This window comes from Pholcus phalangioides, unplaced genomic scaffold, assembly GCF_987345545.1.
Source record: "Pholcus phalangioides strain wild (caught in Gottingen) unplaced genomic scaffold, Ppha-v1.0 ptg000010l_1, whole genome shotgun sequence".
Classification (NCBI taxonomy): domain Eukaryota; kingdom Metazoa; phylum Arthropoda; class Arachnida; order Araneae; family Pholcidae; genus Pholcus; species Pholcus phalangioides.
This window is the reverse complement of record NW_028301603.1, coordinates 9,925,591-9,952,932: the sequence shown is the minus strand read 5'-3', so window position 1 is coordinate 9,952,932 and position 27,342 is coordinate 9,925,591. Positions and strand designations below refer to the sequence as shown.

The 27,342-nt window shown below is 37.2% G+C and overlaps 2 protein-coding genes across 2 annotated transcripts in view; one reads left to right on the top strand and one right to left on the bottom strand.

The window, feature by feature from the left end:
• Window positions 1-6: 6 nt before the first annotated feature.
• LOC149080878 (uncharacterized) lies at window positions 7-5,743 on the bottom strand. Its single transcript, XM_089237545.1, has 2 exons — window positions 3,595-5,743; window positions 7-74 (listed from the first exon to the last, which is right to left on the bottom strand). The coding sequence occupies exon 1, from the start codon at window positions 5,675-5,677 to the stop codon at window positions 4,406-4,408; it is 1,272 nt and encodes a 423-aa protein (XP_089093671.1). The 5' UTR covers window positions 5,678-5,743; the 3' UTR covers window positions 7-74; window positions 3,595-4,405.
• An 8,800-nt stretch (window positions 5,744-14,543) lies between these two features.
• The window catches only part of LOC149080877 (uncharacterized), a 31,092-nt gene continuing 18,293 nt past the window's right edge, over window positions 14,544-27,342 (top strand). The window contains exons 1-2 of the mRNA XM_089237544.1: window positions 14,544-14,829; window positions 24,696-24,803. Of these exons, the coding sequence (XP_089093670.1) occupies window positions 14,811-14,829; window positions 24,696-24,803 (127 nt within the window). The 5' untranslated portion in view covers window positions 14,544-14,810. The remainder of the gene's footprint in view (window positions 14,830-24,695; window positions 24,804-27,342) is intronic.

Here is a 27,342-nt window from a genome sequence, read left to right as displayed (position 1 = left end):
TTCTTCTTCTTCTTCTTCTTCTTCAATTATACAGGGCTTTATGCCTTCGGGCCATCCCCTGTTAGAGAAAGAAACTTCCACAAGAGCATAGAATATGTTATAAAAATGTACTAACGAAAGAGCTTTCAACAATCACAGAACATATAGAAATTTCAGCAATTTCCATTCTTCCTTCTTCTTCAGAAGGGTATGAAAAAAAAAAAAAAAAAAAAAAACACAAACCAGACGAAACAAACGCAGATGGAGATGTTATATGAGATGGAGAAGAAGTCTTCAGGCTTAGGGGACGATGCTAAGCCGCTTTAAAATGATATGATGACATGGAGTCCCTGGATGAGTGTGTGGTAACAAAAAATGAAACCAAACAACCAAGGTAGAAAAGGACAAAAAACCAAACGAGAGAAAGAAAGAGGGGGAGAGAAAAAAAACAAGAAAAAAAAACTCAAGAAAATCGTTGACTAAGGGTAACAAACCTCTCAAAGCAACAGATAATGTTCTCAGGTCTGCCTGAACAGAACTCGGACCAACACCTAACTGGTGGAGAAAGAGAATTAAAAGTTGAGAACCGAACCTGGGAGAACCTAATACAAGAAAACAAAAAGTGAGAGGAAGTTTCAGGAATCTTGCATTGTAGACAGAGAGGGTTAGCCATTTTCTTAATACGATGTAGGTATTCGTTCAAGGGAGCTCTATTGCAAATAAGTTTGTAAAATAAACATTCCAACCTTCTATTCGAAAACAAAGGGGAGAAGTTCTGGCAGCAGTTATAGAAGGAGCTAAACTCAGGAATAGATAAGAAAAGAGCATTGCGAATATTTTCCTTGAAGTGGCGATAGTAAAGAGAACGAATGTCCTCTACATAAAGGCTAGAAGGTAGAAGATCAACAGTAGTAGAAGCTACAGTACGAACATGATTGTCAATAGTTTCATTAATGGCAATGCCCGAATGACTTGGGACCCAGATTAGTGATATGCTGTTAACCAAAGAACTAGTATGAACCAGTTGAGCATACAGTAGGTGAGTCACCGTAGATGAATGAATAGAGAAATTGTCGAGAGCCATGATGACTGATTTGGAATCCGTAAATATGAATATTGAAGAATTAGACGATTGAATGAAGGATCTAAGACCTAAAGTAATAGCAAGGGCCTCCGCAGTGAAAACTGAGGAGTCTTTATTAATGAACCAAGACTTGATAACTTTTGTAACCAAACAGAAAGCTCCACAAACCACTTGAGATGATTTAGACGCATCCGTAGCAATTACATGAGCATTCAGCGGCAGAGACTCAATGTACTCTTGGAATATTGTTTGATAAGGGATGGTAGACTTAGTTTTTTGAAAGTTAAGACCCTCCGATATGAAATAGATATTTGAGGGTATCCACGGCCAAAAAGAATAAATTGGACGCAGCATGGACCTGTGGGAGAAACCAATGGTATTATTGAACTGTGATATTTTCCTAGCCAAAGATGGCGAGAGGCGACAAAAACCCGAATCTATATGGTTAGAGTGACCCTGCGTGGGAGAGGCTGTGGCAGAAATACAAGATAACCCAATCCTGAAGAGAATGGAATCCTGAAAGGAGGGTAGGGCGAGAATGGTTCTGAGTTTATCTATGCGAGTTGACGTAGGGAGGCCTAAGATAGATCTCATCGAGGAGTTATAGATTGTGTTTATCTTGGTGAGAGAAGATTTGGCTGCATTAAACCAGGCCACAGCTCCGTAACCAATGGTACCTCCAATGATGCTCATTAGCACAGGTTTGAGGAACTTGCAAGGAATATTTCTTGATGAGTGAGAGATGGAGCGACAAATGTTTAAATATAGAGTGCCCTTAGAACGCAGAGATGATAATTGTTTTTTCCAGGTGAGAGTACAATCCAGATGAACACCCAGAACTTTCAAGTACGGATCAAACGGAATGGATTCGCCATTAATGTTGAAAGAAGGAAAGTATGGAGGTCGTCTCCGTGAAAAAATAGAAAAACGAGATTTGGATAGAGAGATGCACAATCCACTATTTTCAGCCCATCTGAGAATGTTAGGCAAGGTGTTCATCAATCTGAACTCAGCATACTTCCCATCTAACGCATTCATCTGAAGGAAAATATCATCAGCATACATAAAAAACTTAATGTCAGAATTAATATATGAGGTTATATCTAATGTGAACAGGGTGAAAAGTACTGGGGAGAGGGTAGAACCCTGTAAAAGACCGCAGTTGGGAGCAAAGGCACCAGATATGGAACCCCTCCAATGAATGACATGTTTACGGTTCGAGAGATAATTAAAGAGCCAAGTTAAAAATTTACCATGAAAGCCCAAGCGGGCTAATTTGGCAATGAGCAAATCATGCCTCACAGAATCATAAGCAGCTCTCAAATCTAGAGCAATAATGTAGCTAGTATAGCCCCTTTGGAGGGCATATGAAATAGAGGACACCATATCTCTCATGCAAATCTCAGCACCAGTTTTTGGTCGAAAACCATAAAAATTTTTTGGAAAGAGCTCAAATCGTAATGCAATCCAGGTGATCCTAAAAAGAATGATTCTCTCAAAGATTTTGCTAATAGTGTTTATAAGGGTCAGAGGACGAAAGTTCTTCGGATCAGTAGTTGGTTTTCCTGACTTTGGAATAAAAATAATACGTCCTTCTTTAAAAGACGGCGGCACCAGCGATGAAGACCAAAGGGTATTAAAAGCATTCAGAAATTCAATCCCCTTATTTGGAAGGAGTTTGTACACCTTCAATGGAACACCATCTGGACCAGGGGTAGTTGAACGACCAGAACAAATGGCTCTACGAATTTCCGTGGGAGTGAACGGTGCATCCATCTGAGCCTGGAACTCACGAGGAGGACCATAAAAAGTAACGGTTTGAGATCGGCCAGGTGAAGAGAAGTGGTAAAATTTTAAAAGTTGGATCTGTACGAGAGGCTCGACATAACTATTATTAGCAATCTTGAAAATATGCCGGGAATCATCCCAAGTTTTCGCCACGATATAACGGTGTCTACGCAAGACAGAAAAGAGAACTGAGGGCTGAGTAAAAGGATGAAGTTCTTGAGCCAGAGTCTTCAATCGTAGAATGCGAAGGTGGCGACGAAAAACCGAAGCTAATTTTTTATATTTAATCCAGTTGGCCTGAGAGGGCACACGTCGAAATAAGCGGAAAGCCCGTTTTTTTTCGATAAGAGCAATACGCCCTTCTTTATCCAACTTAAGCCAAGGTTGTTTCTTCCGGTACACAGAGTACCTAGCTGAGTTAACAATGGAAACAACATGATTGTAGATACTGTCGAAATCGTTAGTAGCGGGGATGACAGAGAGACCTGCCATTACTGCTGACCATTTAATGTAACGGAATTCCTGAGATATGAATTGTTTATTCAAAGAGACGGAAATTTTAATTGGCAAATGATCACTATTGAATAAGGATTCACAGGGAGTCCAGATAATATATCTATAAAGACCTGGACTACAGAAACATAAGTCGATATAAGATTGTGAGTCCTTGCTATAAAAGGTGGGGCAAAATGGAGGAACTAGACAAAGGTTATGATTAAGATACCAATTAAATAACATAGTACCTGCAGGAGATACAATATGTCCTCCCCAGTTTGGATGATGACTGTTGGAATCTCCGATTATGATGAAATTCCCAGAGATGTATGAGAAAATATTGTCAATAGCAGCGATATTGAAAACACCTGGAGGACGATAAAAATTTACAACATACATAGAAAAATTATTTAGAAAAACTTGAACAATCATAATTTCAAAAAAGGGGTCCGAAATTTTCCATATCAAAGATGAGGAAAGAGATGAATTTACCGCGGTCACTAAACCACCACCTGGGAGAAGTCGATCATTTCTAAAAATCTGAAAACCAGCAAGAAAAAAATGGTCCTTCGGTTCCAGAAAAGTCTCCTGTAAACATAACATATCATAGTTTAAACAAAAATTTCTGATAAAGGTTGACTTGGACTTGATGCCTCGGACATTCCATTGAAGAACTCTAAAATTCATATTATTCATAGTATTTTTTTTTTTTGGAAAGGATTAACTAGAAAAATATATTGAACTGAAGAGAGGGAAAAAGCATCAAATTCACAGAAAAAAAAAAAACAAAAAAAACAACACTTATTTTTGGGAGAGAAAAAGGAAATATCAAGCGAGAAAAACACAATAGGAAAGGGAGGGGAAAAAAAAATCAAACGAAGCTCGATTTGATCACAAAAATAAGAATACTGAACTCTTGTCAGCTCTAAATGAGGTAAAGAAAAACCATTATCAAACTCGATAACAGAGAGAAAGGAAAAAAGATCAAACGAGGAACAAACTTTAAACGAGAGGGGAAAAAAAAGGGGGGGGGAGACAAAAATGAAATTAAGTGAAAAACTAGGTTCCAACATTTGAGGCCAAGTCATTTTTCAGTCTCTTAGCTAATCGTCTTTGTTTAACCCTTTCCGCAGGAGAAGTATAGAATTTATTCGATTCAGGATCTTGAGAAAAGTCACTATCATCATTATGCTCAGGGGGCAAAGGTTGATTGAAGATAGCAGTCGAAGGACCAGAAGTGTCCATATTTACATTCGAATTAAGTGGCGGTATTATATTCACCTTATGTACAGCTAGGTTAACCGAATTGACTATTTCGGGAATAAGCGCTCTAATAGAGTCATTCAGCGATTCCTGAAGACTTATTTTCAGATCTTTAAGTACAATTTCTTTGATGGCAGATACTTCCGCTTGGACCAGGGAACTGATCTCAGCCTTGAGAGCACTGAAGTCAGATGACATGGAAATGCTGGTCCGAGCAGCATATGAAGAGGAATTCATTTTACATCTTTCTCGAGCGATGTTTATTGGAACATGATGTTCGGCTTTATAGTGATATGCTTTTGACTCCAAGACATAAGCAGGGCACTGACGATCAGAGGCAAGATGAGTGGAAGCCTTACAGTTAATGCAGGAGATAGGGTTTTGGCAGGTTTCATGGTTATGATTTTGGCCGCATCGTTTGCAGATCTGAGATGATACTCTACAAAACTTTGAGCGGTGAAAGTAGCTCCAGCAGCGAAGGCATTGATTAGGACGCTCAATAAATTTACGTGGTCGAAATATCAAGAACCATAACTTTATTTCCAGCGGAATGTTCCTACCAAGAATCGTTACCAGAACAGTTTGTAAAGGAATTCTTTCTTTTATAAATCTTCGAATACCGATGACCTGTAACCCCTCCGATTGCAGTTCTTCCGCAATTTCCACTACTGCAATATCACACGGAATATTTAGCAAAAATTTGGAGGTAATCGAATCCTTCAAAAGGACCGATTTAACGGGAATGTTCAAAATCATATCTATTTTTTTTATCTCTTTCGCAGTGTGAATATTTTCCGTAGAGATTAACAGCTCACTTGAGCGTGTGAATCGAATCTCCGAGATGTGTTTAGGAACAGAGATTTTTGAGCAGATATCCTTTTTCAGGCACAAAGGCCTGGATCTGGGAATAATTTCTGCACCCGAAAACTTGAAAGTTAGCAAAATGCGAGGGGACTCACCAAAACCGTCCAAGATGTCTTCATCAGATAATAAAGTATTCCAATTATGACTTGTAGACGAGACTTTGTCTGCACTGCCCGCTGGCTGTGTATCTATTTCAACAGCCATAGCTGCACATTTGAAGGAGTCAAACTAGACCCCGGAAACGGGCAGAGCCCTAACCAAGAGCCTTGATCCTTCACTTCCGACACATAACTACAACATCGAGTTCACAACATGGAAGTTTTCCAAGGGTGATGCCATCTGGCGGTTTCTTAATGTGAAATTCAATAAAAATTCACCTTTTTTGACAAATTATAAAATTTGAAATTGAACTTTCGATAAATTTATAAAATTTGATATTTATGGTTTGATAAAATGTTTGAAATCATTTCCTTCAAAAACTCTAGAACAATTATATGAGTTAGTAAACCATATTTTATGCAAAAAAAATGGAGTAAATACGGGACAGCATTCATTGTCGCCGAAACAGTCGCCAAGTATCGTCGAAACTGCCGAAATTGGAGAAATCTGCACCACTCGCTTCGCTTCCAACGCAATAAAGAGAAAACACAATGATGACAGAAAATCCATTTGTTTTGAACTCGGTAGAAAAAGAGCACAAACAATAAAGTTGCTTTCGATCAATCAGTTGCAATCAACGCAATGAAGAAGAAAACGAGCGTTAGCTTGAAATGCAGTAGAGAAAGAAAACAAACACTAATTTACGAAGGTTTTAACAACTGGCTGTTGCGAAAATATATTTTGGAAAGAGAGAAAATTCAACTGCTCCTGCGGAGAATCGAACCCATGTCCTTTCACTTTCCGGGTGAACGCCCTAGACCAGTGGTTCTCAACCTTTGGAAGCCCGCGGCCCGATTTCATTTATTTTTGTAAGTGGAAGGCCCGGTCAAACACATGATTACCGGAGCATGAATGGGGGAAAAGGAAACGGCAGATTAGTCGCCGCCCGGTATGAATGATGTCACGGCCCAGTACCGGGCCGCGGCCAGATGGTTGAGAAACACTGCCCTAGACCACTAGACTACAGAGCCACCGAATCTCTCAATCTTTCCTTGGAGCTCGTGTACACTGAAAGAGACCGTGCATGGAGGCCGGACCAGACTCAGGCCAAGCTCACAACTGCTGACGCTGCCACCAGATGGCGACTTATCGCCAATCTGGTGTCTGTGTAGTCTAGTGGTCTAGGGCGTTCACCCGGAAAGTGAAAGGACGTGGGTTCGATTCCCCGCAGGGGCAGTTGAATTTTCTCTCTTTCCAAAGTATATCTTCGCAACAGCCAGTTGTTAAAACCTTCGTATGGTAGCGGAGAGTGACGTCATCCTTGTATGAACACTAATTTGTTTGCAACGCGCAGTGAAAAAGAAAACGAACATTTGCTTTCAATGCAATGAAGAAAAAAACAAACATTTGTTTCAACGCAGTGAAGAAGAAAACGAACATTTGCTTAAAACGCAATGAAGAAAGAAAACAAACATTTGCTTGCAACGCTCAATGAACAAAACAAACATTTGCTTGCAACGCTCAATGAACAAAACAAACATTTGCTTGCAACGCTCAATGAAGAAAACAAACATTTGCTTGTAACGCTCAAGGAAGAAAACGAACATTTGCTTTCAACGCAATGAAAAAGGAAAGAAACACTTGTTTGTAGCGCGCAATGGAGAAGAAAGCCAATGATAGGCAATGGGTTGGAGATAAATTCATTTTTTTTTTTGACGGATAAAGCATATTTGGCGTTGTAATTAAACTATAGTCAATCCCAGGCCTGCAACTTCGCTGGGGCAACCGGGGCATTGTCCTGGGACCTCGAGCTGAATTTGGCCCTTCACAAAAAAATATACACTTATTTTACATAATAATATCCCTTTCAGGTGGCCTCAAGAAACGTCTGCCCCGGGGACCCAATAAGGCACACGCTACGTCCCTGGTCAATCCTCGGTCATCAATCCTCGAAACTTAATTCGTTCCTGAAGTCCGTTTGCAAGAATTGTTCGTAAACTGAAACAATTTTTCCCAGTATAAAATGAATTAATCCGTTCCTGTACAACAAAGATTTCTAGTGAGAATTTTTGCAGCAGCAACTGCATATAACGTGAAACAAATGAAAATCATTAGAATAGCAAGTTACTCAAAAAAATCACAATATGAAAAAGACAAAATGAAAACGATGCTAGTGGCCCCCATGTCTGGTTTCGTTAATATCACCTTTTGTTCTAGTATTGACACTATGGGTTGAATCAGACTATGACAGGGATTCTTTTTTAGCCGCTACCCAAAATCATATCGCCGACTAATAATATGTCTATTTTGCAAAATCAGTGGAACCAGCCCATTGCATCTTAACAGGTGACCAACAGGATCGGAACCCAGGGGCCCCAAACACAAAGTGGGCCTCAAAGAAAAAAAAAGCCCTCGCAAGAGTGGGGGGCTGACAGGGCTTCGGCAGTGGGGCCCGGGACAATTCTCATTTTTTTTCACTCTATAAATTCACTATGGAGGGGCCCACCGATCCTCCTCCTCCTGGAGGGGGGGGGGGCAGAGCCGGATTAAGACGTCTGAAGACCCTAAGCACTGGTGATTTTCGTGCCCCCTCTCCATCATAGGTATAAATAATAGTAACAATATATTTCTCTCTCTCTCTCTCTCTCTCTCAATATTTGCACTATCAATGAATAAAACCATGCAATATATTTTTTTCACAAAGTAATGAACATCTGAGCCGAAATTTGTAATATGAATGTTTCTAAATACGCAGCAGCACTTTATTTATTGAAATGTTTTCTTCTACTTTTCCTTGGCGCAAAATCCTTGATTAGGTCTTCAAAACCAATGCTCCGCAACACATCTGTTTCTATGCTTCTATACACAGTAAAGACAGAGTATCGAAAGCCTACTTTGTTGCATAATTGTTTTGTTAAGATTTTTTATATGCTTTAATTGCGAAAATGAACGCTCAGCAGAGCAATTCGTAATCATCAATGTAAAAAAAAAAATTCTCGTTCCCAAACTAAACGACCCTGAACAGGGACGGAATTTGAAATTTTTCTGGTAATAAATTAAAATATATATACATACATATGAGAACAGTACTTTGCAAACACTAAGTGGTGAACAGGAGCAGGTGCCCCATAAATTTCCTGAGGGCCAAACTAAAATAAATTGAAAAAAAATCTTGTGTTTGTAAGTCTATAATTGTGTCAATAATTTTGGTGGCATTCGTTTGGTCTGGGCCCCATTACAGGAGACCTTGGCACGATGTTACTGTCTCCGAGTCTCAGGGTCCATAGATTATAAAAATATATAAAAATGCGACAGTTGGGATGGGGGCGCATGGTTTTTTTTTCTTGTTTCGACAATGTTTTATACATTCAGACGAAATTCAAATAGTGGAAGTTCTCATTTCACCTGTCGTCTGCTTCGTTTCCAAGTTTTTTGTTTTTGACGGCTCCTTACACTCCGAAGAAAGAACTGAACTTGCCACCAGTTCAGTTTGTGGGCTTAGATTGTAAGGAGCTGTTGTGAACGAAAACTTCTGCTGTCGTCAGCCTTATTCTAGGTACTTTGTTTTTTATGGCTCCTTATGCTCTTGAGAAAGAACTGAACTTGTCATTCAGTTCAGTTTGTGAGCTTGGATAGTAGGGAACCGTTGTGAACGAAAATTTCTGCTGTCGTCTGCTTCGTTCTGGGTGCTTTGTTTTTGATGTTTCCTTGTGCTCTTAAGCCGGGTTTTCCTAGGAATAGGTTTGTTGCGCAGCGTGAACCGAATTAGACTATTTCGCGCCGACAGAAACGTGTTACATAATCACGCTACGCGTTTGTGTTTTCCTAGCGACGCGCATCAGATCAGGGCGGCTATATAAAGTATATGGCTTTCGCATCAGCTACTCTGTCGTCTGCATGCTCCGGTTTGAAGGGAAGGAAAAGAAAGCACACAAGAGTGAAGAGAATATCGGCAAAACCACGGCGCACGACGCATTTGACTCCTCCAGAAGCAGTCGGTCAATCACGCCCGACGTAAAGCGCCGTCGTGAGCAATATTGCGCTCTGTAGGAAAACAGTCATGCTGCTTTTCTTATTGGTGAGTGGACGGCGTGTTGCGCTGGGCTATTCACGTTGTGAGCGGCACAGGAAACCTGCTCCTAGGAAAACCCGGCTTTAAGAAAGAACTGAGCTTGCCATTCAGTTCTGTTTGTGGGAATTTCTCGTAGGGAACTACACTTGATAAAAATTACTGCTTCTTGATTCGAAATTCATTATCAGGATTTGAGTAATCTTCCTTTTTGACAGTAGATGGCATCAAAAACAGTGTATTAGAACAGTGGAAATTCACACTTGACTTGACTTGAATGATTAGTGTCCTCTATACCTACTGGGGGCTTTAGGACAATTGATAAAACACAGGCATTTTATCACTTTATTTCTATTCTGCTTCTTGCCCGATTCTGTATTAGTCATCTCTAGAGTCCGGAAGTTCAGGCAAAATGCCATAAATGCCTTTTTTTCCCTATTTTCAAATTATTTTTGGTAAAAAAGATTTTTTTGAAATTTTCATGCCAGAAATGCCTATTTTAACATAGTTTCAAGCTTATTAGTAAATTTCTGAGGCTATAATCTGTAAAAATAGGATATTTTTGGCATTGACAACTCCAAAAGAATGGTTTTTTTAAAGTTTTCCAACACTCAGTATTAATTATCAATCAATCCCCTCCCCCTTCCAGCCCAATTTTTACGCAACAAAGTGATCTGAGAGATTGGTGTTGGCATGAATTAACTTTGCTTTGACCGGATGGTGTTAGACGTGAGTGCTTTTGTTTCAGATGAACGTAGCTTGTGTTAGAAAAGCAGAGGAAAATTATAAATTTGTTTCCGCACAGGCTACACATAATATGTCCCGCCAGGCACTGGATTGCGTTGTATTCGTATACAAGGCCCCCGCGCTCGAAGGAGTCCCGCATACGTGGTAATATGAAAAAATATTTTTCTTTCTTTTTACAAAAATAGAACAACATAGCCATGTTTCAATTATAGAAATGATAATGATTATTCCAAATAATACAACAAATAAATGAGAATTATTTGCAAATCGAGAGATCCCCCCACAGATAATTTTCCCTACCGACTCTAGTAATGGCGGCTCTAGAATTGGCCTATTCCTGAAAGTCTAGTAACATTTTATTTTGGACTTGAAATCAATGTAACTTGGATAATAATGCAGTTATTATAAACTATAATTAAAACAATAGACTGATTAAGTGCAACTGATTTTTCAACTAGTTTTTGACCCTTAATACCTTTTTGTGTTTAGTTTTTTTTTTCTTCCTTCCAAAAATTATGCCTTTTTTCAGTGCCTATTTTAGACATTTTAAGTGCCCGAACTTCCGGGCTCTAGTCATCTCTAATTTTGAGACTAGTTGGCAGCACTAACAATTTGAATCAAACAGCGGAAATACCCATTTTACGAGTTCGAGCTAAGGTCAGTACCATCTTAAAGCATGGGCCAACCCGGGGGACTCAAGAGAAGAGGGGCCTCAGAAAAATGTGAAGTAGGGGAATTTTTTGATAATTTAACAGGTAGTGCCCCAGTGAAATCACTTCTCCCGGGCCCCATAATGTTCTTAAGACGGCCCTCGTATTACTCATGTCAGGCAATCACATTTAAATTGAAGCGAGAGAATATACAGGAAAAACATATTTACTGGATGAATTCAGCACCCCCTCCTCAGTCTAGCGCCAGGGCACCAGACCCACCTGCTCCCCCTAGTTGAACTGTTTATAGTCATTGTTTTATGCAGTTTTTGCTTCTAATTATTCGGATTTTGAAACCTGTAGTTACGTAAAACAAGTTTGAATAATCTACATAACTATATCTTCAATAACAATACGCTGCATTTTCTTCTACTTTTACCAAATAATACATATTACCTTCAACCTCTCGTTAGCTGGACAGTAATTTCATGATCGTCTCTCTTCCAACTTCCAAAAATTTCAAGTTTTCAAATTTTTGTACCCCTGTTAATTCACTTCCCGGATAATCGAAGTTCTACTATACTTCGGATTGCGTTAGCCACCCTTGTTTCCATTCATGTTTGTCACATGAAAGCTTTTGGCTTCAAGAATATTTATATGAACGTGTGGTGTACTTGCCAATGCCCCCAAAATTAAAGAAACTGTTAATGAGATAGCACTTACCAAGATTAAGTCGTGGTCGATAGCAATGTATTGATGATCTGCTTCCAGTTGAGTCTTGATGAATTAAGAGACGATCAGCTGAATTGAGAGAACTAAAAAAATTTGTACAGTAATACTCAACGATTTTAAGAAATAAATGTCAGTGTTGTATTTTTTTTCCTCCTCTTATATATATATACACAACTTTTCGGTATCCTAAATAAACATTTCTCATATCTCCGTGAACAACCATTTGTCGGCTTTTACCCTTTGTCACTACAGTAGTTTTTGAGAAGGTTTTCGTCTGGTCCATGAACTAATACTTCTGTGAAGGCTGTCTATGCTATTTTCTGGTTTTTTTTCCTTTCTTATGGTTGGTTCGCGTCTGGACACCATAAACACTGTGCTGACATTGAATGAAGGAATGACAATAACCGGGCAATCACACTGATGTGAACTACGTAAATGAAAAGAGTGTTCGAAAGCAGTCATTGGTGATGTCCATGCCACAGGCCACTGTGGAAAATCAATGGTCAAAGCACCGTTGAAAAAAAACAACAACAAAGAAATGATATTCACCTTGAACGCATTATTGCTGTTCCCAGAGGAGTGCACACGATGAGGGGGAGAAGGATGTAATCTTTAATAAGGATCAAGAAGAAAGGAAGAAGGAATAGAGGAATAGAACGATATATATCCCTGTCAGATAAGTGAAGCTCCCACCCGTTTTCATGGGAAGAGGGAGGAGTTATACCATATGGAGGAAATAATACATTATTCATACATTATTATACATTATACATACGTTATTCTTTCCTCCATGGAGTTATACATTGCCGACGAAACAGTGAATGTTTTGTCGGCCGTGGTTTGGCTATTCAGTTTTAAACAGTTGTTCTCTCCAATTCATAATAGTATCTACCTTAGACAGAGTGAGTGATAAATAGAATAAGTCCACTGATGCCCTTTCTTTGTCGCCGTTCGAACTACTGGGGGGGGGGGGGGGGCGGGCTATATTTTTGCCTTTAAATAGCTGTTTGGTGTTTCTATTTTTTGTATTCTCAGTGAATATCCCTTGATTTAATTTTCTATACTGTGACGTTAAGCAACAGAAAAGATAAGAAAGTCAACAGTTTTAATATGGTGCCCCAAGCACGTGCTTATTTTGATTAATGGTTAATCCATGGGCCATAGCCATAAAATTATAGAAAGCTGATTCTAGAATTATTTCTTTCATTAATTCTGGAATTACGTTGTTCTCTCATTAATTCTGGAATTACGTTGTTCTCTCATTAATTCTGGAATTACGTTGTTCTCTCATTAATTCTGGAATTACGTTGTTCTCTCATTAATTCTGGAATTACGTTGTTCTCTCATTAATTCTGGAATTACGTTGTTCTCTCATTAATTCTGGAATTACGTTGTTCTCTCATTAATTCTGGAATTACGTTGTTCTCTCATTAATTCTGGAATTACGTTGTTCTCTCATTAATTCTGGAATTACGTTGTTCTCTCATTAATTCTGGAATTACGTTGTTCTCTCATTAATTCTGGAATTACGTTGTTCTCTCATTAATTTCAAATTTTCATCATATCTTAATTTCCGTTCATGTTTGTTTAATTTGTTCATAATTTCATATAGATGATTTTCAGCATTATTATTCCTTCTGTAACAATGTCTGTTTTATGACATGAATGTCGCTCTCCACTTGTCAATACAAGATATACAGAAGACTGGATGTTGTGAAGATATTTATTATTTGAGATGTTAAATTAACATCTCAAATAATAAATATCTTCACAACATCCAGTCTTCTGTATATCTTGTAATGTCTGTTTTGATTTCAGAAATATTTTTGTGATGAATGCAAAATTTTCACGTGAATGTAAAATTTTCTAGTTTTTTTACGATTGAATGTAAAATTTTAGATTTGAGAAATATTTTTGTAATGAATGCAATTTTTTTTAATTTTAAAATCTTTTTTTTGCGAATGAATGCAAAAATATCAACTTGGACGTTTTTTTACTTACGAACAGAATTTTTTGATTTGAGAAATATTTTCCAGAGTGAATGCAAAATTTTTGATCAGAGAAATATCTTTGCAAATTAATGCAAACTTTTTAATTTGAAAATTATTTTTTTGTGAATGAGTGTAATTCTTTTTCTGTATTTGTGAAATAGAATGAATGTATGTTTTGATTTGAAATTTCTTTTGCAAGTGAATGCAAAATTTTAAATTTTTGTGTTTGTGATTTGGGAAATATATATTTTTTCAAACGAATGCAAAATTTGATTTGAAAATTATTTTGGATGTGAATTCAAATTTTTTGATTTAAAATATTGTTATTATTATCATTTTTGCGAATGAATACAAAAATCTTAACTTGGAAATTTTCATTTTTGCGAATAAATGCGAAATTATCGATTTTTAAATTTTTCTTTCGCGAAATTAACGCCTTTAGTGATGATGATGATGATGATGCATGATAGTTGATGCTGCCATCTATTATCCAAGTTAGCAGCTGGACGAGAAATATGCGTCCCGTATTTCAGCTTCCGGAGTCCGATATGGAAACCGTAAACTTGCTCAAATCTGGCGCAGATTTTGCACCAACAGATTTTGCTCGAAAAAACTTTTCTTTTATCCAAAAAAAAACTTCCTTTCATTTTTTTTTTAACGCCCTAAAAGAAAAATGTTGCCATTTGCCGGAAAAAAAAATCCCCCCCCCCTATCCACACATACACATACACACAGCGCCACCTGTCCGGATAAGTTTATTTCACACACATACACACACACACACACACTTGGGGCGCTTATCATCGTTGCGAGGAGCGAGCGAACCCAAGCCTCGCCCGTCCGATTTGCAAGAAAAGCAATAGAGTACGTCAAAAGAAGATGGTGTGTTGTAGCCAGTCATTGACTTTTCATCGCTGCTCATGGAGATCATCGTCGTTATCAACATTATTATTACACTGAGATGTTAATAAGCGGAGAGTCAATTAAAAAGATCAAAGCGAGACGTTTAAAATGTATCCGTCAAACGGCATCAATGATTACAAGTTTTGATGGATAAATGTAGTTCAGGTTGGTGCGAGATCCCTTTTTTTTTTCTCTCTCTCCACTTGTAGCGGAAATCTATTTAATGGTTGTTGATGCACCTTGGAAAAAAACAACAACAACAATCTTTATTGGATTGTTGATTGTACTTTTTAATCACCTTGTACATACTTATCTCGAACATAACATGCGCAGGTATTTATTTCCCATGTTGATGGGTTTCCCCCCCTCCTACAATGTTGCTTTTTTTTTTCCTTCCATCATTCATGTTTACCTCACTGTAACATGAATATTTACATAATTATTGTGGACTCACTTTTTTAAGAATTCTATCTCATGGTTCAACAATTGTGAGTACATGATTGTTGGTGCAACAATTGCAATGTGTGATGTTAATGGGGAATAAGCAGGTGTATGATTGGACAGTAATTGTAAATTTAATGATAGATTTGATTAGTTAGTTCGATTCCAACATGTTTTAATGTGTTGATTCCTCGATAAGATCCTCACAAAAGTTGGGCAGCAACTAGATACTAATAATCAGTTTTGGGGGGGGGGGGGCAAACACATTTTAGTGTTGAGTGCAGGGCTGGATATTGAATCCTTTAAATTACGCAGCCGCAGAAGGTGCCGCCTCAAGAAGCCGATTTTTTAGGGTTGATTTTTTTTAAATCACAAAAATATTATTCGCTTATACTTAAAAAAAGTGTCCAGAACCGGCCCTAGTTGAGTGTTGAAAGGGTGAGTTGGGCATCCTACTCCTCTTGTCCAGCATCTGGGATACCATCCCGCTCTCTCAGTTGAGGCTCTGCACAAAAGATGGTGTTGTAGCCAGTCATTTGCCGCTGTAGTGGTTGAGTGGTCATAGTGAGGGACTCGCATCGCAAGGACCCAGGTTTGAACTCCACTGCCGCTACAGTGGTGATCGGCTGAAGTTGGTTTCCTGTATTTCCCAACTTCAAGGCGGTAATGCGAGCTGATCTCCTGGTTAAAAAGTCTCGCCACAGAGAGCGACAGGCCTACAATTGTACAAAACTTCAATCATTACACGTCACACATAGTCTGGAAAATTGATGGCAGGTGGCAGTACTGCACATAACTAGCATTACACAGTAACAAGCTTCACATTAGGTTCGCAACACATACACGTACATGCATTCCAGCATGTAGCCTACCAATTCGATAGAAATTCCACAGAGGAACGACAAGGTGTGGATTAGGTGCATGTGGGGGTTTAGTAGTAGCCAGTCATTACTTTCCATCGCTGTTTGTGGAGATCATCATTATCAACATTATTAGTACACTGAGCTGTTAATCAGTGAAAAATCAATTAAAAAGATCAAAGCGAGACATTTAAAATGTATCTGTTAAACTCCGTCATGGATTAGAGGTTTTAATGGATAAATGTAGTTTTCAGGTTAGTGCGATGCCCCATTTTTTTCCCTCTCCTCTCGAAGCAGAAATCTATTTAATGGTTGTTGATGCATCTTGAAAATGCTTATCTCAAACATCCGTCACTTTAAAATATGTGCAGGTATTTATTTTCCATGTTGGTGTTGGCCCCCCCCCCCCTACTGCAATTTTTTTTTCAGTCATGTTTTCCTCACTGTAACATGAATATTTACATTATTATTGTGGATTCATTTTTGTAAGAATCTATTGCATGGTCAATTTCGTGCTGTAATTATGATATTGTGTTCAACAATCGTACTACAATTGGTGTAACAATTACATGCGATGTTGAGGGGAATGAGCATGTGCGATTCGACAATGATTGTAAATTTCATGATATATTTGATTTATTAGTTCAATTTAAACTTATATTTTGATTTCTTGACAAGATTCTCACAAAAACTAGACTGCAACTATATATGTGGTCAGCCAGGGCAAACACGTTTTAGCCCCCCTTCCCAAAACACAATGTTTTGAATTGTTTTGTAACGAGCACTCGGCTGATTGGGAAATGTTCTGCTGTAATGATTCTCATGATGTGTTTTTCTGTACTTTACTTTTTCTTGAAATTTTCCGATTGTTGTGCAGTAGCATTGACTTTTCATGTTATGTAAGTATCATGTTGCAGGTCTATGTAGAAAGCAGGCAGGCCTGCAACATAATACAGTGAAATATCAGTAAGTCGAATGTGCAGTGGGCAGACAAAAAAACATTGAGTTACCGTTAGTTTGACTTATCGGCAATTCTGATTTTATAGTGGGGGGAAGAAAAATTTATTAAAATAACTGCTATTTACGAATATAGTTTTTGTAAAGCATGTCAAACTACTAGAGATAAAGAAATCCTAAAAGATAAGTTATTCTAATTCAGCGGTTCTCAATCGTTTTTGACTCTCTGAGCCTGTTTTAGTAAAAAAAATTCTACGGTGTAGCCCCATAGGTCCATTTTTTAATTATTCATTAAAGTTACTGATTTATTTTTACTATTTAAAATATTTAAAAAATATTTAGAATTATTTTTCTAAAATTTTACTGTTTTTTTAAAATTTCCCTCGAGCGGCCGCGGAGCCCCTGAAGAGCGCATAAGGATCCCCAAGGTCTCCGCAGAGCACCGGTTGAGAACCGCTGTTCTAATTTAATCATATTTAATTAGTGACTGGAAATATTTACAAATAAACTAGATGTGCATACTGTATTATGGAAACGGATGCATACATCACATACTCGTATGAATGAAACGAATCATAAATAAAGTGTATACATGATTATTTTCTGTCACAAAATGAAATGATTTTTGACTGTTTTTCTCTTCTTTTGGGAGAAAGTCATTCACATTTCGCAAGCAGACAAATGAATCAGCTAGAAGAATCTGCTAAATTCTACTACTAAATGCTATAGCTGAATGTTATATTCTATTGCTAAATGCTGAATTCTACTGTTAAATGCTATATTCCTTTGAGAAAAATTTAGGAAGTTGCATTTAAAAAACATTCTCAAAAACTTGGACTTAACGGAAAAAAACTTCTAAAGGAGATTAAGATTAAAGATAAACTTCTATTTCGAGTTAAGGGAAAATTCAAACATGAAAAAAGGGAGGGAAAATTTTAAAATATGGAAAAATATTCTGCGGCTGAGTGAAAACTTCAACTTAAACAGATATTCAAGCTATCAGAGTTTGAGTTATCATGAATTGACTGTACTTACACACAACATGAAAATTTAAGGAATTACAATCTTTACTTCAGAATATGGAATGCAGATGGCAGCACTAGCGAGAACATGCAAGCACAATTCTAATAGCATAAATACGTTAGGGCCATGTGTATATGCATTCACTTACAAATATATTCTAACATGTACTGATTTGTTAGAAATTCCTCAGAGGAATGTGTATGAGGTACATGTGTAGTTGAATAGTAGTAGTAGTACTGATATTGTTCTGTGTATGTCGCAGATTTCATCTAGGATACCTTCGTTAAAAAGATCAAAGGAAGACATTTAAAATGTATCTATCAAACGACATCAATGATTACAAATTTTGATGGATAAATGTTCAGGTTGATGAGATCCCTTTTTTTTCTCCTTCCCACTTGTAGCGAAATCTATTTAATGGTTGTTGATCCACCTTTGAAAAAAAAATCTTGATTAAATTGTTGATTGCACTTTTTAATCATACATAGAAACTTACCTCAACCGCCATTCACTTTGAAGCATGCGCTGGTATTTATTTCATGTTGCTGGTTCCCCCCACCCCAACCTCCTACAATATTACTTTTTTTCGCACTCATGTTTACCTCACTGTAACATGAACATTTGTATGTTTGTTGTCTATTCACTTGACAGTATACTAGGGAAAAAAGCAACGTGTGTGGACCCAAAATTGGAAAAAAAAAACTACGACTAGACACATTTTGGAACTGTATGAAGTTCCTTCATCAGTAGCAAAGAAAAGAATTGGAAGATAGTTAAAATACTTCTTACAGCAGGAGTTGCTGTTCCAGACAGAGTCGAAATTGAAAAGAAATTGAAGTAAAATCTAATATTATTTTGACTCTTTGTCTAGAGCAGCGAGTAACTTTTTCTATAAGAAGTATTTTCACTATCTTCCAATCCTTTTCTTTGTTACGGATGAAGGAACTTCATACAGTTCCAAAACGTGTCTAGCTGTAGTTTCTTTTTTCAGTTTTGGGTCTACACATCTTTTGTTCCCTAGTATATTATCTTCTCATGCTTTGATTTCAAAGCAACACACATTTCTGTCCTGTTGTGGCATTGAAAGGGTAAATTGGCACCCACTCCTCTTGTCCAGCACTCTGCTCTCCCTCATTCACGGCTCTGCACAAAAGAAGCTAGTGTGTTGTAGGTGGTGTGTCATTGACTTTTCTCTGTTATCATTACTAATATTATTGCAATGAAATGTTAACTAACAAAGAATCTACTAAAAGGATGAAAGCGAGACACGTATCTGTCAAACGGCATCAATGATGATTACAAGTTTTTATGGATAAATGTAGTTTAGGTTGGTGAGATCATTTTTTTTCTCTCTCTCTAGCCTCCACTTGTAGCAGAAATATATAATTAATGGTTGTTGATACCAAATGCTTCAGTTCAGAGACTTATACAGTACAGCCTTGAAAATCTGGGCCCCAAAAGTTCAAGTTTCTGGATAATCTGAGGCACAGAAAATTTCCAAATTTCCTTCTTGAGACCCATGTTTTCTGTTTTTTTTCCCCTCCAAGAATCCAAGTTTATTATTATTTTTTCCAGGAGTACTATATAGTATATACAATAATTTCAGTTTTAAAAGGACTAGGCCCCCAACCCTATAATTGGTATAAGCGGTGTAATAAGATATTAGACTTCCTTGGATGGACGTAGACCATTTTAACTTTCAGGGGAGGGAGGGGGGCCATCGAGAAAAAGGGACAAGCTTGACCGTTTTCTTCATGAGGTCGGACAATGGCATTGTACCCTGGATGCTTATGTAAAAGGCAGTTGAAAGCCATTAGTGTCTCAGCGTCAGTCGCCATCAGTCCCACTTCCCCAACTCTTCTCGATCATCTCTCATCTTTGCACTCTTTTCATATTCTTCATTTTTTGAAACATCATATGTGTTGTGGCATCTCAAGTAATAAAAATACAGTAAGTATGCTAGTGCTGCCTTTTTGCTTGTCTTCTTTTTTTTAAATAAAACCAACATTTTAAGCATTTTTTATTGTTTTTTTTTGGATATCGAGTTTTTTGATAATCCAAGGTGGCCTTGGTCCCATCCACCTTGGATTCCCAAGGCTCTACTGTACTATTTCTGAAAAGCACATGTTTTCAACATGTTTAAAAGAAGTAAGATCAGTGTTGCAAAACATAGAAAAATGTTTTTTTTCCAGACATTAGGTAAGCAGAAGGAAGGTTTGATCATAAGTTAGGGTGGTAAAAATCTTAAAAAATCCAGTTTTTTTTTACTGCAACATCAAGCTTCAGTAAAGGAAATAAAATGCAATTGATAAAGAAAACTATTCAGAGTATCTGTGCTTGTCTAAAATGAAGATGATCAACCCCAAAATAGATGGGACATGTTGGGAGGTAGTGGTCAAGCATAAATATCAAGTTACGTGCTGAAACAGGCAAAATGTCACATCAGTTTGCCTATTTCTTCACGCTTTAAGCAGTTTTTAAAGTTTTCTTGATCCGCATTATAACTGTCTCATCGGAAATGAAAGTGTGTTAAGAACCTGAGATATTTTGTGGTGGCAAAAATAAAGCAGATCAAGTTTGATGAGATATATCAGGATTGCCGCTGTAAGGGTTAACGTGGTTAACCTTAAATTAAATTTTTTCGCCATTAATGAGCAAACTTCGCTACTGACTATATTTTATTTATCAGCAGGCAAAGAAGTGGTTAAGAATTTTTTTGGATTTTTTGGTTGACAAAATTAGTTGAATGATCTAAATCAGACTTTGGTGTAATGTCACCCACTGTCAAACCAGTGCGACCCAGGCTCTGTCCCTTCCGGGATGTAAGCCTTTAATGTCACCCACTGGGTACAATAAAAAAAATCAACTTCATAAGTTAGGTGACTTATCCCTAGGTAACTAAACATTCATCTAATAGACAGCTGAGTAACACTGATCTAAGTTTAGTTATCTAGAGTTAAAAATGAATAGGTTATAGCTGATACCTTTTAAGAACTGACGTTAGTTGCAGGCAGGTGACGTTAACCCTAGAATACTAACTAAAATAAAAACTGCATATTAACTGCCTGTACGTCTACGTTTCTGAGATGCAGAGATAGTATTCTAGGGTTAAAAGAGAGAGATGAGCAGTCAGACCTCTGTTTAACAGGGTTGTAATTTTGATCAGTCAAAACCAATTTCGACCAGGACGAAATTAGGCGACCAACTCAAAAGTGGTCAGGACTATTGCAATACATTGAAATGTTCTTGAAACTGGTGTGGTAAAAGTTTTAACTGTTTCTTTCATACAAGGTGGTCATAAAATAACTGTCAATGTACGGGACCCAAGCAGCTGCAAAAATAAATGAATGCCAATGAAATTTTAGATATAGGTGTTTCAGAGTATAAGCTTGAGAATGAGAAAAGAAATCGCTCTTATTTTTATTACAGTAACAGCACCAAAATTAAAAAAAAATTCAAATAGCAGCACTTTCTCTTATGCATCGCAAAGTGCAGTAGAAACCATAAGTGCCATTGGAATCATACCTATAGCATGGTAAACGCCAGAACTAGACGCAAAGAAACAACCAACACAGATCAAAATTCTGCCACAGGAAGTTCACTACAGAGGGGTTAGCTCACCAATTCCTTGGTGATATCTCCTTTCTTCGTCTGCATACTGTGCCAGGGTTTATAGTGCTACAGCTATCGTTCCAACGCCATTTGTGATTTTTCTCTGCATTTATCCTTTAGCAATGAATAAAAATGAATGCTGCTATTTGAATTTCTTAAAATTTTATTGCTATGAGTGCAACTGTGAGAGCAAGGGTTTTGTTTTTCTCTTCTTCCTTGAGTGCATACTTTGAAACACCTACGTCTCCAATTTCATTCACATTCGTTGATATTTCTGGCTGTTAGGGGCTAGTATATTGGCAAAGTTATTTTTTGACCACCCTGTGTTAAATTTTAAATTAAAATTAAATTTTTACCATTAACAAGCACCAGAGTATTTTTGTTAGGAAACGGTTGAATCTCCATTTTGACCAGGGTGGTTGACCGAGAGACTCATGCTCTATCTCACATGATGATTTAAACATATTGTCCCATGGGAACTGGGGTGCCCCCGGAGATTTATTGAATATTAAAATTATATTGCCGGCCATCACTGGCAACAAATACAAATTTTTATACATGGGCAGGCACAGTTGTGCACATCGCCAGTGAGTTTCAGTTACTATTGAACCTGACATGCACCTCGTCCATATTCCTCTATGGAACTTTTAGCGAATCGGTACATGTTGGAATGTGTGTGTATGTATGTATAGCAAACCTGACGTGAAGTTTGTTTGTGTGTAATGCGTTTTCTAAGTGAGTTTATACGTTGAGTTTTGAATCACTGTATATGGGGAGTGACCATATGACCTGTACTTTATGGGATAATCCCATAATATTTGCTGTCCCAACTTTTTTTTATAAAATGTCCAGTTTTTTCCCTCATTTTTAACGAGGCTTACTTATATTTTCAAGATCAATAATTATATATATAAAATTATTTTCATGACATAAATTATATTGCGACAGTTAGGGCTATCATAATTAATTACTGTGTGATATAAATATATTCATCTCGCATATTTTTCTTATACAGCATACACATATTTTTAATGAATTACATTTTTACCCACTGGGAGAGTTGCAATAGCCCTCTATTTTAGCCATTCACAATTTCTCAGCGCTTTTAGCAATAGTTTGCAACTTTACTATCCTTTGATGATTTTTTTGGCTGTAAACCGGCAACTACTTGCTTTTGATAATTTTTTTTATTTTAATTGGTTAACTGTACTTGCCTTTGGCAATTTTGTTTGGCTGTAATTGTCAACTTTACTTGCTGTTGACAATTTTTTTCTACAAATGACAACCTTGCTTGCATTTGACATTGTTTTGGCGATGCCCTGTATGGATCATGATTTCCTGTATTTTTATGAAAGTTATGCAGTCAGTGTAGGTATTTATCATATTGAATGTATGTGGGATACCTTTCTACCAGAACATCTTTCAAGGGCCGGAGGTTGTTAAAGTGTCGTGACACCTTACAGTTCAAAAACTTATCTGACCAGAAAGTGGGTGTGTTAAAGTGACGATTGATTTGTGAATGAGTTGTTGATTTGGACGACATGATGTCTGTTTTTTTAGATTTTTTTAAAAGTGTAAAGTAATAATAGTTTGAAATGGGTTTAGGCTTTAATTTAAGAAACAGATTTTCTGAAAAACTTAAATTTTTTTTTTTCCCCCTATAAGGCTGGGATTACACTATAAAAGTTTGATAAAAGATCTTTTACAAAACGTGAAAAACAACCAATAAGCATATTGGTTGGATTCAAGTAAATATAACCAATAGGATTATTGTGTGGTTATTTTTTTTCAAGTTTTGTAAAAGATCTTTTATCAAACTTTTATAGTGTAATCCCTGGTCTAAAATATATTTATATTTGAATTCCAAAGGTTTTATGTGTTTCAACAGAATTGAACTGGCTACATCGAGCACTCTTGTTTGCTTCAGTGAGTGCCAGATTGAAGATGTTGAGTCCTGATCTAGGGTAGTATTTAAGACAAATCGGGGTTAAAAAAAGTGTCAGCTAAAATTCTTGGAAGCCAGGGCTGGAAAAATCTCTAAAAAATTCCCTTATGTGCCCAATGTAAAATGAAATAATACAGGCCCAAATCAATGTTTATTTGCTTCAGCCCAGTTGGAAACAAAACCTTTTTTTTGCATTTGACATTTTCCCATGGTCCATATAGCGTATATACCAAGTTTCAATGGAATTCGTCTACCAGAATCGGTGCTATATAGGTCTGAGTAGTTTCAGTATATTGACACTGCTCAGACCAATGTAGCACCCATCAGTATACTGACGTTTGTTGTTAGAAACCATCAAGTTGATTCTGACTCCTGGTGACTATAGATCATGGCTCTCCAAGCTGGTCTGTCATTCACAGCACTTTTCAGTTGTGCTAGCTTCATTCCGGTGTTTTGCAACACCTCCTCTATCCATCTGGTGCTCTGTCTGCCTCTTCCTCTCTCTCTCTCTCCTTCCATTCTTCCATGCATTACAATTTTTTCTAGTGAACCTTCTGTACGCATATGACCAAAGTAAGATAGTTTCTGTTTATATAGTGACTGTTGCTTCTAGAGAATAGTCAGCCTTGACTTCTTCGATATCCGATTTAATACTGAAACTACTCCAATCTAAGGTCGCGCCCGTTCTGGAGGACGTATTCTATTGAAACTTGGTATATATGCTATGTGGTGCATGGGGAAAAAAAGGAAATTCAATGAAATAGTGTAACTTTTTACCTGATTCCTGAAAATCAAACTTTTATTTTTTTAATTTCATAAATCAGTTCCCCCCATGGTCTCATTAAAATATCCTAAAAGTTTGGCTGTATTTGGATAAGCAGTATTTGAGAAAAACTACTCAGAGTACGGGAACTTTAATTATAATTGCCCTGCATATAGTGAGTGAAGATTTTATAATATTTGTTTCGACTTTTACTGAGACTTGAAATTCCTTTCCACACTGGTAAACACAAATTCAGAAAATGGTGTGTTATCCCCAGACTTCTATTTAGCAATCAATCATAATTACCAACATCAATTTTTTATTCGCAGTGCCAATCATGTGCCTGGGGTTTGACAAGTCGTACCCCAGATACTTGAACCTGTGATGATAAATAAATAAATAAATAAATATATATATATTTTCATTTCAGATGCTGAGTTTGACTCTTACTGGGAATATGAGGCCAAGAACAAGAACAGAAATCGAATAAGAGTTGGCCGCCAATATCAAGCTACCATACCTCCTTTATTAAAACCAGGCATGTATTACTCAATATTTTTCTTGCAAATTATCTATTCCACATAAGACATACTTTATGTATCTACTAACTATAATACCCACAGCGCTGCCCAGATTTTCTCAATGTACTGGGAGCATTGAAGGAGTGACAAACCATTGTCATTGAAAAAAAAAATGAAGTTTTTATTTACAAATCGCTATAGTGCGGAAAAGTTGCCTTCTTTAATAAGAAGAAAACTGATGTAAACATTGTCGTTGAAAAAAAAAATGAAGTTTTTATTTACAAATCGCTATAGTGCGGAAAAGTTGCCTTCTTTAATAAGAAGAAAACTGATGTAAACAATTTTAAAATCGGTTGATATCTTCCGGTCGCGCATCGTACCTGAAATTTATGGAAATTGACCATTTTTCCTAAATTTTTTAATATTACTTAAATTTCTACGATCAACACGCAAAAGGTTGTTGTGCTTATTTTACAGTTCAATAAAGTAAAATAAATTAAAACATTATGAATATTTTGATGCTTATTGGTCGCGTAATGTGTTTGAAAAACAGGAATTAACCAAATTTTTGCAAGTTTCATTGTGAAGCTCTTCGCCTGTTTTGTCAGAACAATATGACCCAGAATTCATCACAGGAGGTAGCTGCACATTGAGGTTCCACCCACACCCTACCCAATCAACCATCCAAAGTAGCATTTGTGTGTAATTTACATTATATTTTAAAACTAGTAGCTGAAATTCACTAGGATTCTGTGGGTTTACAGTTTCTTCTCCTGTTTCTTTTCCAATTGTACACATTTGAGTCCTGACTTTTGGAAGAAATCAGTCATGACTGATTTTGATAACAGCGTAAATATGATGTAGTTATTTCTAGCTTCATGTCCACATACTTTAGTTGAGGCCTTGGTAACAAGTTAGACACATCTCTCGACTGCCTGGGTATGGAACACATATGAACTGCATTTTTGGGAAGACCACTGCAGTTGAACATGTGTCTACTCCATTTCAGCAAACACTCCATCTCCGTCATGCATATAGACGGTGCAATAAAACAATGAATGCAAGGACTCTTCTGCCTGACTTATCCTGTTGCCGAGATCTCTTCCAGCAATCTTCGTTACAGATTCTGGAACAAAAAGTGTGTACCTAACAGTATGAGTGCATATGTGGTGTTATATGGGTATTTTAGTGCTTCTGTCTATATTTAAAATTGGGAGTGAAATGAAATGATTGAATATTTGTACTGTTGTAGGCCTGTTGCTCTCTGAAGTGAGACTTTAACAGGGAATCGACTCATATTTGCTCCTCAACGTGGGGAACCACAGATATAGATGGTGCAACCACAGGACCAAAATATTTTTCTGGCCTCATTGGGTAACAGTTTACAGGGTGTGAAAGCTCCCTGTGGTGGAGTTCCATTTTTGGTGAATATTTGCTAGGAAAGAAAACATTTTTCACTAGGAGAAGGGAAAAAAATAAACATTGCAGGAATTAAAATTAAAAAAAAATTGTAATTATTCAGGCATCTGCAAACTAAAATGTAAAATGTGCTATGTTTAAACTGTTTTTCTATTTCATTCTTTGCAAAAAAGTGTGCCAAATCTAAATCGAGTAGGCATAGCCAATGTATGGCCCTGCATGTTATGGCCATGCACCAGTAGCCCACCATGACAGAAATACAGTAAAACCTGTCTTCAAAAGAATCGCAAGGGACCAAAATTTTTTTCCGTCGAACACAGGTTTCTGCTTAAGAGTTTCAATTGACATAATGTGTGAAATTGTATAAGGATCTCATATGTAATTGAAGTACAGTGTAACACAGCGAGTCGCAGATAGTGTTACAGTTTCTCGCACCTCGATGGACTTTGGAAATAATGGAGCTGCAGACATAAAGGGAACCGGCAAGTTCCAAGAAGCAATTCTTGGAACTCTGAGAGGCCGCCAATACCATTGGGCCCATATAAGGTGGGGTGATGCGATGAGCAGGGGTTTTCCCCCCGTAGTCGAAGTGCGAGAAGGAGGGTTGAGGTTGGAGAGAGAACGAGGAAAGATCTTGGGGTGAAGTGAAGGACCAGGGTTGAGATGCATCCAAAAGATAATTAATGTGGTGAGTGCCATATATCAATTTAGTCGAAATTATCTCTCTCTCAATTTCTAATCATTTATTACTTATCGAGATATTTAATCATTTAGTATTCAGAGCATATATTCTCAGTAGTAATAAACGTGGATGTGGATCTTCTCTTTGGATAATCCTTATTTTTATTTGATAGTTCTCGCCAATGTATAGGACACCATACACATATTACGCAATGAGTTGAAAAATCAAACGAATGATTTGTGCTGGAGGCTAATATTATTCCAATTTGTTTTACGTGGGACCAAATTAATTCTTACGAGTTCCATGATATCTCTAGCAAAAGCACCTTTATTCTTAAGAAGCAACTTCACTAGCAGTCATTTCATGGCTCTAGGCACTTCATTCAAATTAAAGTCTCTATCACTTAGTGGGGGCAATTTCTTTTTCTATAAGGGTATTGGTTCTTCTTGGTCGAC

What these genes read in the sequence shown, in the direction of transcription:
- LOC149080878 (XM_089237545.1), bottom strand. Translation starts at nt 5,677, where the DNA reads ATGGCTGTTGAAATAGATACACAGCCAGCGGGCAGTGCAGACAAAGTC.